General features: G+C 43.4%; 1 protein-coding gene across 3 annotated transcripts in view; it reads right to left on the bottom strand.

Moving 5' to 3' along the window:
- Window positions 1–763: 763 nt before the first annotated feature.
- The window catches only part of Kpna6 (karyopherin subunit alpha 6), a 57625-nt gene continuing 48047 nt past the window's right edge, over window positions 764–10341 (bottom strand). For all 3 annotated transcript variants that reach the window (XM_033767446.1, XM_010621572.3, XM_019207120.2), the window contains exons 11-14: window positions 9544–9669; window positions 8829–8956; window positions 6044–6222; window positions 764–5497 (exon numbers count right to left, since the gene is read on the bottom strand). In XM_033767446.1, coding sequence (XP_033623337.1) covers window positions 5310–5497; window positions 6044–6222; window positions 8829–8956; window positions 9544–9669 — 621 coding nt within the window. In that variant the 3' untranslated portion in view covers window positions 764–5309. The remainder of the gene's footprint in view (window positions 5498–6043; window positions 6223–8828; window positions 8957–9543; window positions 9670–10341) is intronic.

Genomic DNA, 10341 nt, shown 5'->3' on the forward strand with positions numbered 1-10341 from the left:
ATTTATTTATTTTTTTTCTGGCACTGGGGATCAAACTTGGGTCCTTGTGCTTGTGAGGCAGGTGGCAGAACCACTGAGCTAAATCCCTGCCCTGGGAACAAGTTGGTATGTTTTTATTTTGCAGTAATGAGGGATTGAACCCAAGGGTTTTACACTCCAGCCCTTTTTTGAGACAGGTTCTCACTAAGATGCCCAGGATGGGTTGAAACTTGTGGCTCACCTGCCTCAGCCTCCAGAGTAGCTGGCACTACTGACACATACCACTATACCTCGGATGGTATAATTCTCATCTTCATGTTTCTGTTGTTGTTGTCACAATAGGCCCTCATTATATAGTTCAGGCTAGTCTTGAACTCACTGTGTAACCCAGTCTGGCTTCAAAGTTGTAGCAATCTTCCTGCCTCTGTCTCAAAGTGCTGGGATTACAGGCGTGTGCCACCTATACCCCGCTAAGATTAAATGCCCTCTCCTTTTTGCTTCTAAAAAAAAAAAAAAATCCAGTCTAGGAGCATTCCATACCAAAGAAGGCAATTTAGAACTTTGTAACAGGTTTTTATTTTTGCTTTTTATCTATTACAGTGTTTGGAACCTAAAGAAATACATTTTCTCTTCAAATTTGGACGTGTATATAAATAGTTTGTCTGGACTCAGCACACTCAATGCCATAGTTTCTTGGCCTATGTCTGCTCTGAAATCATCAAGTTTTGTCTACCCAGGGGCCCTGAGATCATGGAAAATGGCCAGTTTATAGTTTTTAGAAAAATAAAAGCAAAAGAAATTTGGAAAGAAAAACCAGTGAAGAGGATTTGATTCACCTCCCTAGGATCTTTAGGAAAAAGCCAAGCTGTTTTTGGAGGACATCTTGTCTGCTGGGTGGCTCAGACCCTGTAACACCTTCTCTTGTTTAAAAGGCCAGGAAAAGGCAGTTCCAACAAAAGTTGGCTAAAAAAGCCAACATCCCACTCCAGGATCCAAGTGTCACATACTGTGGACTTCTTTTAAAGGACAGGTCAGAGGTTCTCAGCTAGTCTCGGCTCTAACTTCCTTCACAGACCTCTGGATATAGTATACAGCCCCCCCCCCCAACCCAGGGCCTGAAATCAGACTTACCCAGGACAGCAGGACTAGTGTGTGGTAGAATATTTAGGCTAATGTGGGCATTGGTTAGGCTGGCCCTCCAGAAGTAGGTAGATAGGCCTAAGCTCTTGAACACAAACCAAACACACCTTTCTCCTAAGCTGTTCTAGGCCCCCAAGTTGACACTGTTATTTCTCTCAAAGCCAGCTTTGGTCCTGCAGAGTCCAGGCCTCAAGCAAAATGCCCTCTTAGAGGAAAATTCAGAGATTTGGTTGGCACTGATAACTTCTTGCAAAGGTCTTGTGTTCTGTGAGAGGATAATGGATGACTGAATCATTTTTGAAGGATTTCGTCCAAAAGCAGCTGATGTCCACCACATGGATCCACTGGATAGGGTTGGTGGTCTAAATTGTGCAAGCCTAAATGACTAGGGAAAACCCACTCTAAGCAGTCTGTCAGTTTCACCTCCACTACCTTCTAGGGCAGTACTACCTATAAGATGCTGCAACTAGTCATAAGCATTTCCTAGGGTTCAGTGCATTAAGCCTTATATTCTTCCCCAGCCCACCAGCAAGGCCCCTAGCCAGCCTGTCCTCCCTACTGGGTCACTGGAGTGCTTGCAGAGACATGGAGGAGCTAGCACTCTGCCTTTAACTTGAGAAACCAGAATCTGAGCTTATAAGTCTACTGAGGAACACATAAGACACTGGATATCAAACTGAACAAAAGGGAGAAGAGAGTAGGCCTGAAAGAGATGGGGCCTATCATGTGGGGTGAGGAGTTAGTATTGCTTGGTTTTCCTCTCTGCCTCCCAGGTAGGCACACTAAGAATATGGACATGCATTTCATTTTGTTAGAGATTTCCTTTTGAACTCCTTTGGGTTCATTTTTTCTCAACTAAGCACAACAGCAGCTATGATTTGTGTGGTTTAGTGAAAGAAAGGAGAGGGAGAGGGAGGAAGCGGGGGTAGAGGGAGGGAGAGAGGGAGGTTCCTGGGAGAGAAATGGCTTCCAGGGCAAACAGGGCTGAACTAGTAGGTCTAAGGGTTTTAGGGTTCTAAGTAAAGGGGAACACTGGGGTCATCAACAACTGTTCTTCAGCAGGTCACATTTGTGTCGACAGACCTGACTAGCCAGGCTGGCAGAGGGAGGATGGTACTCATGGGGTTCTACCAGAAAATTGCAGCAGCAAGGCCAGGTGGTCACTGGGGACTGTTTGAAAGTGAAAGCAAGCTTCAAAGACTAGACACCCTATAAATACTAGAGATCTGGGGGGGAGGGTGCCTAGGGGGCCTGGCAAAAAAGAATAGCTGATAGTACTTGAAAATATGAGCAAAGAAAAAGAAAAAGCCTCCTTGTCCTCTTAATATACATCTAGATATGCCCACCCTCATCAGAGATCTTAAAATGGATATATGACCCTGTTCCAACACATGAGGATTCAAAAAACATACCTTAGCTTATCAAATTATTTTGTACAGCAGGCAAGGGGGACCTTTTATGCTGGCAAGATCCAAAAACCTGCCAGAAAGGCTTTGATCTTACTTAGGCCAAGGTCTGTTCATAGGTTAGCTCTTCACAAAGTGGCCAAAGAGGAGGAAAACATACAAAAAAAGGTTACTGCCTTTGTGGGCTGGAAGGACTTTTGTGGACTGAAAGGGAACTTGAGGAAGATAAAGGGGAAACAGTCTGGGGAAGACACAAAGGAAAGCTTGTAGAAATTACTTTCCTCTTAAATCTGATTTCTGTTAAATCTCATATTGTGCCCCCAGTAGAATTTGAAGTCTTTAGAGAAAACTGGATTTAAGCAGCAGCTACATGACCAAAAAGGAATCTTCCATCTGGTACAGGACCCAGATCTAAAGTCAAAATAGATTTTGGAGGAGCAGTTGGAAAAGCAGGACATTTGTGTCTTACACTAAGAAAATGGCTCCAATGTTAGAGAGTTAACTGTTTGTTGCTTGAGATGTACAAAGTATATCCTATTAAACCACTCTGCCCTTTGGACAAGGACAGTGGGGTGAGGGAGAGGGTGGGAAATAACTTTGCTTCAAACTGTAGGAGAATTTTAAAAAAATTTTAAAGCAACACAAGGTCTTGTTATGTAGTTCAGGCTGGCTTTGAACTTGTGGCGATCTTCCTGCCTCAGCCCCCTGAGTGCTGGAAGAACAGGCATGCACCATCACACCCAGCAAGGAGAATAGTTCTGTAATGGAGAGAGCAGGCTCACTAAAAAGGATCCTGTTCTCCTAAGCCACCTTCCTTAGAAAATGTCTCTGGATGGGGGTTTCAACACTATAAGGAGGAGACAAATGTAAGACAAAAGGCCAACAAAAAGAGCTTGAACTTTAGATCTGTAAGTGAAGGGTACAGGTTTCACTTGAACCAAGAGGGAATAACATAAGAATGGGAGCAAGAATGGTATGTTTCTTGGGAAGAAAAGGCAGAGCTTAAGAACAGGACACCTCTGATTAATTACTGTGGGGATGCAGGGGCAGGGCATCTTTGGCCAACCCTATTCCCAGTTATTATCCTGGGTAACACACTCAGGAGCATAGGTGAGACACCCTGCATTGCACGAGCTTTACTCAGGAGAAAAGGCATCTGGATTATAACTGCCACAAGGAAGGGAAAACCCAATGACAGGGCCGAGCATCCCAAATAGGGAAGATAGCAACAGCTCTCACAGGAGCTGTTAGGTTTCGTTGTAATAGAAGAGGCAGCTGTGTGTGCTAACGTATGTGGATAACAGCCTTTGAAACTGAATTTGGGAAAGCAGACTACTTTCTGGGTTTCCTGATGTAAGTAGGATGTTCAGCAGGAAGGACTAGAGGCAGATTTCACTAGGCTCTGAGGCCATCCTTGCCCTCTCCATTTATAGGAACAACACACCCTGCTGGCTGATCTGCTTAAAGGGTGCAGAACTGAGGGTTGGTCCCAGGTCATGGCCTAGAATCCAAGCACAGATAAAGGACCAAGTTCAGGCCTTCTAAGTGGGGAAGCTTCCATGTATCTTTTTGGTCTTCCTCACAGTATACTACTCACAAAAATTACAGACAGTTCCTCCTCTTAAGATCAATTAAGATTACCCTACGTAATATATAGAATATAAAAAAATACAGAACGTTTTGACATTCTCTCCTTTGGAAGTAAAATATACATGATCCAACTATGGAAGAGGAAGAAGAAAAGCCAAAGGCAGGAATCCCTGACTACCCTAACGCTGGGCAGTCTCACTTCAACTTCCTCTGAAACTTATGGGTCACCAGAGCAAGGACTTTCTCCTCAGAAGAAAGGAGGGTCCACAGCCCCATCTTGAGCTTAGGAGAAAATACAGCTACCTCAGAGGTTCACTGCCTCTGAGGGAAATTTTCAAGTAAAAAATGAAGTTGGGTTGCACCATTTGGAAGGTGGGTAGGAAACATGGGGTCAGTAGCTACACACGAAGCCCTGTCTGGAAGCCTGTGCTCCTCCCCTCCACTCCCACGGGTGTACTTGGCCCAGGAGAGTAAGGGTGTGTCCCAAATTAAAGAGGTCCGGGAAAAGGGTAAGAGAGGAAGGAGGCTTTGTCTTGTTGTGGCCTCCCCATCACCTCTAATCCCAGACAGTGCTGGCAGCTGGGATTCCTAAAACCAGGAACTCACAGCTCTTGGGAAGAGCAACCTTAATATACAAGAAAAATGTGCAAAAGAAAAAATTAAATAACTCAATCCAAGCATACAAGATTAATATTCCGTCAGAGCAAGAACACTTTGTTTTGGATTTCTCCCCTCCCCTGCCACCTCTGGAATATTCCATCTGCTCACGTACCCAAAATAAGAGTTACATTGATCAGGGCAGAAGACTAGGAAGGATGAAGGAAGATTAAAAAAAAAAAAGTCACCATTAAAGAAAAACAAAAACAAAACAAAAAAGAAAGGTGCAAAATGATTACCTCAAGTCCTCCTTTGTCTACCCCCGGGCTCCTGGGTTAAAGACATGTGTGCAGCCAAAATATAGTGTAAGGAAGAAAACCCCAACATGTCCCCTTCTTTTCACAAAACCCAAAGGTGAGCCTCAGATGGTTCTGTCTGTCCAGAGGGCACTCCCTCCAGGGAAGGGGGTGGAGCAGGTCCAGAGCACAGTGTCCAGGGCAGCAGGTGGCGGTGGGGGCTGGCTTCTTGCCCACCAGAAGGCTGCTCTACCAGTGGCTGGTGGTGCTTCCCATCCCCTCCCCTCCCCGGAGGCAGACATTATAGCTGGAAGCCCTCCATGGGGGCCTCAGGCTGCTGGAAGATGAACTGCTGTTGTGTTTCATCTACTTGAGGAGCCAGGGTGTTATCATCATCTTCTACTCCAAAGTAGTGCTCAATGAGGTCGAAGGCCTTCTGGTAGATCTCCTGGTTCTCATGGCTCTGGAGAAACTCAATTTTATCCAAACCTACAGTGGCAAGAAGGAAGGAGGTAGAATGAAGTGTGTGTGAGTACTTTTCTGTGGGTCTATGAAACATTTATGTACTCTTCTTCTGGACACTTGCTAGAAACTCTGTTGGAAACATGCCTTCTAGCTCCTGGTACTATTACTAGTTTGGGTCTTTGTGTTTGCATTTTTATCATACTTTCTTATTAGGTACAACCTATTAGGAAAGAGGACTGACCTATTGCTCCTAAGAGGGAGAACTGGTGATATAAAACTCTGGATTAGAAAGATGACCCAAATCCAAATCCTAGTTCTATCCCAGCATATATCTCTCTCTCTATCTCAATGCCTGTTCCTCTTATGGGATGGAAGAACTTGGCTAGTGTAGTTCTTTATTGGTTTTGGAGGTATACTCACATCTCATGAAAGCTATGGATGTTCTCCAGCACACATAAGCACAACCTAACTCAAACATACATGGGCTGCTTCGGAGCCAGACACCTGTCAGGTTCTGATCTATAATCTCTCTACTAAAGGTAGAAGTGAGGTCAGGGAGAAAGAACATACCATAGGCTTCCTCAATGAGGCCACAGTAGGGATTGACCCCTGAGCCACTGCGCTTGCCCTCCTGTTCTCCAAGCCGCAGGATGTTCTCTAGTCCATTGAGGGCCACTTGTACAATCTTTGAATCCATTACAGTCAGCAAGTCGCACAGGGGTTTTATGCAGCCCAGTGACACTAGGTACCTGGTGGACAGAGACAAGGCACATTCTAACTTAACGCAGAGCAAGTTAAGTGGTGGTCAGGTACTTTGGTTGTGGGTCTTTCTCACATGCCAACATTCTCAGCAATCTACTCTTACCGAGTCTTTTGAGAGAGAGTCACACTATTCAGGGTTGGCCTTGTACTATGTACAAGGCTGACCTCAAATTTGCAGTGATCCTCCTGCCACACTTCTCGAATTCTGGGATGACAGGCATGTGCTATCGTGCCAGGCTTTATTGGATCTTTTTTTTTTTTTTTTTTTTTTTTTTTTTTTTTTTTTTTTTATGTAGTTGAGACTGACTTGGAACTCACTATGTAGCCCAGGCTGGTCTCGAACTCACAGATCCTTCTGCCTCAGCCTCCCGAGTGCTGGGATGACAGCCGTGTGCCACCTTGCCATGCCCGGCCTTTATTGGGTCTTGATAACCACCCAGTCTTTCCCTCAATCTCTCCACCCTTCCTTTGCTATTAATCTAGCTTACTTCACATGTTGACACCACTACAGACTCTTCCTTCTAGCCCCTGAAGTTGCGCTGCCTACAATATTACCACTCTGAACACTTTTCCCTGTTTAAAATTTTTCACAGGTTCCCTATTTCCCTGTGTCCAAGCTCTAAGGCATGATAATACAGTAGATTCTTAAGTTATGACTGGTCTGACTTGCGAACAACTTGGGTTATGGCCCAAATTTTAGATTTAGCTTATGACCAAAGTCTTGAGTTATGACCCAAATGCCAGTCATTTGTGCTTCCAGATAGTCTCAGACACAGATTTAACTTTTTTTTGTACTGGGGATTAAACTCGGGTCCTTGAGCTTGCAAGGAAGGTGGCGGAACCAATGAGCTAAATCCCTGGTCCCAGATTTAACTCTTAAAGAGTTCTAGAAGGAACATTACAGTATCCTTTCCTGTGAGGGGTTAACTGAGAAATCCTGGGCCAATATCTTCCCAAGAACACTAAGATTTGCCTGTATACAGGACAGAGACTTTGAAGGATGTGCAGAGGAGCCTGAGCCTTCAATTAACAATTTCAGTTCAAACCATCCCTTGGGAATGAACTGAGTTCATAGGATAAGGGTTCACTGTATAGACTCTACAACTCTAGCTCCCAAGTCTTTTTCTAGCTCTGCCTTCTATTCCCTTTTAAGGATATTACATTCCATTCTTTAAAGGTCTGAAGATTTCTTCTGACTTGCCCAGCCCTCTATCTTTCTTTGCAGTATTAGGGATTGAATCTAAGGACTCATCCTTACTAGTTAAGTGTGCCACCACTGAGCTACATCCCTAATCTTTTTTTGTTGTTGTTAATTTTGAGATAGGGTCTAAGTTGCTCAAGCTGGGCTCAAACTTGGAATTATCCTACTTCAGTCTTCCAAGTAGCTGAGATTATAGGAATTTACAACTTCCCCAGCAGGTCTCCAGATTTCTTACTCTTATGCCTTTATTTATACCTGGCTCTGTCTAAAAAGGTTTTTTTGATACTAGGAATTGAATTCAGGGCCTTGAGCTTACTAGGCAGGTGCTGTGCCACTAATTCCCCTCTAAAAGTTTTTTTTTTTTACAATATAATATTCTTTTATGCTTAACTGAATAGCTATCCATTTTGTTTTCAGGTTTTATATCTACTGAGTACACTTCCCTGAGTAGGCCACAGGATAGGGCAAGATGTCCAAATCCTAATACTCCAACTAAGATTCAGATAATGGAAATTAAAAAAAGTATCACGTGCAAGCAGACACAAACATAATAACTTTTTTTTTGAGACAGGGTCTCACTATGTAGTTGAGACTGATCTGGAACTCACTATATGTAGCCTAGGCTGGTCTTGAACTCAGAGCGATCCTCCTGCCTTAGCCTCCCGAGTGCTGGGATTACAAGCATGCACTACCACACCCAGCTAAACATAAAAACTTTTTATTTGTTTCTCTTAAAACTCATCTTCTGGGCTGGGGATTTGCGTGCCTAGGAAGCTGAGGTTCTGAGTTCAGTCCCTGGTACAAACAAAACAAAACAAAGCAAAACACCCCAAAAAACTAGACTCATCTTCAAAATTATTTCTCAACTGGGCGTGTTGGTGCATGCCTATAATCTCAGCTCTTGGGAGGGTAAGGCAGGAGAATCACTGCAAGTCTGAGGCCAGCCTACGTGACACAGTGAGTTCAAGATCAATCTGGACAATGTATTAAAACCGTCTCAAAAAATGAACAAAAAAACCCAAAACCCAAAACACTGTGAAACAAACAAAACCCCAAAGAAGCTGCTTTGATGGATCCAGAGCAGGGGTATTCATCTGTTTGAATGACTGAGAATTACACAGATTTCAATTCTTTGGGGGCTAGGAAGAAGAACAGGTAGAGGAGGGATGGATACCTGTGCCACAGGTTTTTTTTTTATTCTTTGGCAGAGAAGAGAGGTATCACACTATAGTCTTTAGGAATCTATTACAGATTCTCCTATCACTGTAATAGCTTACAAGTTAAGTCCTATTGCAGCTGGACCAGGGGACAGACCTATCCCAGCAAAAGCAGTTTATGCAAACCACGAAGAAAAGAGGGCACACATATCATTCCAGAAAAGGAATGTGATACCTGATCTGCTCAGGGGTTCCTCCTGATGTGGCATTGGTGATGGCCCAGGCTGCTTCTTTCCTTGTACGAAACTCTGCTTTCTGAAGGATTTCAATCAACACAGGGAAGATATTTGCATCTATGACAGCCTGAGACAGGATTGAGAAGAGGGGTAAGGAGAATGAATCACTTCAAGAAGAGAAAGCAAACTGAACTAAAAAAATCAGGTAAGATTTAAACATCTTCCCCAACCTAGGAGTTCTCCTTTGTTCTTCCTAAGTAGGTAAGAGGCTATAAAGGAACGCAGCTTCCACTAAACAGAATCTTTGAACAATAGAACATACTCACCCCAAAATATATATTTTGGCAGTGGTGTTGGGATTGAAGCCAAGACCTTTGTGCATGATAGGTGAGCGCTGTATCACTGAGCTACACCGCAGCCCTTTGGGCCCCAATTTTTTTTTTCCTGGTACCAGTGATTGGATTTAGGACCTTGCACTTGCCAGGCAGGCACTGTGACACTGAGCTACCACCTGTTGGCCCCAATTTCTTTTTGGGTACTGGGGATCAAACTCAGGACATTGCACTTAAGAGGCAGGCATGGTGCCAATGAGCTAAAGCCCTGGCCCCTGGCCTGTTTCTAAAAAGAAACAAACTCTTTCTCCGTAAGCAAATATCCTACAACTTCTCATGTTCTGATGTCTCTCCATACTCCTCAGCCTTCTTGCTGTTCTACCTGTATCTGAGCTCTGTTGCCAGCAGTGATGTTTGAAATGGTCCAGCAAGCTTCCTTTCGAATTGACTCCTTGGAGCTGCTCAACAAATGGAGTAGGCAAGGAAGGGCTGAACAGTTAAGAATGACCTACAACAAAAGCACAAGAAACAAAAGAAAAATTAGATATCTGGACTTAATAAAAATAAAATGTTTGCAGTGGTTCTGACGGCTGCTTCGCAAACACAAGGACCGGAGTCTGATCCCCAGTACAAAAAAAAAAAAACCCAAAAAACCAAAAAAAACCGTTTACTTAACAAGCTACCATAAACAGTGAAAATGTAACACAGAAAGATAGAAAGTATTTGTAAAACATGTATCTAGGATTCTGATGTAGCTCACTGATAAGTGTTTGCCTGGTATGCTTGAGGCCTTGGATTCAATTCTTCATATTGACAAAAAAGAAAAAAAATCTAATAAGAGATTAATATCTACAATATATAAAGAAATCCTACAACGGGGCTGGGGATTTAGCTCAGTGGTTCCCTCACCTGCTTCACAAGTACAAGGACCCGAGTTTGATCCCTGGTACCAGGAAAAAAAGAAAAAAAAAAAAGAAAAGAAATCCTACAACTAAACAATAAACATGCTCCTTAATTAAAACCCCATATAAAAAATGAGGATGTGCTTGCTTTGGCAGCACATATACTAAAAAATAAGCCAAAAGGGTTGGGGATTTAGCTCAGTAGAGTACATGTGTAGCATATCACAAGAGGTCCTGTACTATACAAAAAAGGAAAAAGGACCTGAATAGATAGGTGT

Source organism: Fukomys damarensis, unplaced genomic scaffold (assembly GCF_012274545.1).
Source record: "Fukomys damarensis isolate Sample0158 unplaced genomic scaffold, DMR_v1.0_HiC HiC_scaffold_23, whole genome shotgun sequence".
Classification (NCBI taxonomy): Eukaryota; Metazoa; Chordata; class Mammalia; order Rodentia; family Bathyergidae; genus Fukomys; species Fukomys damarensis.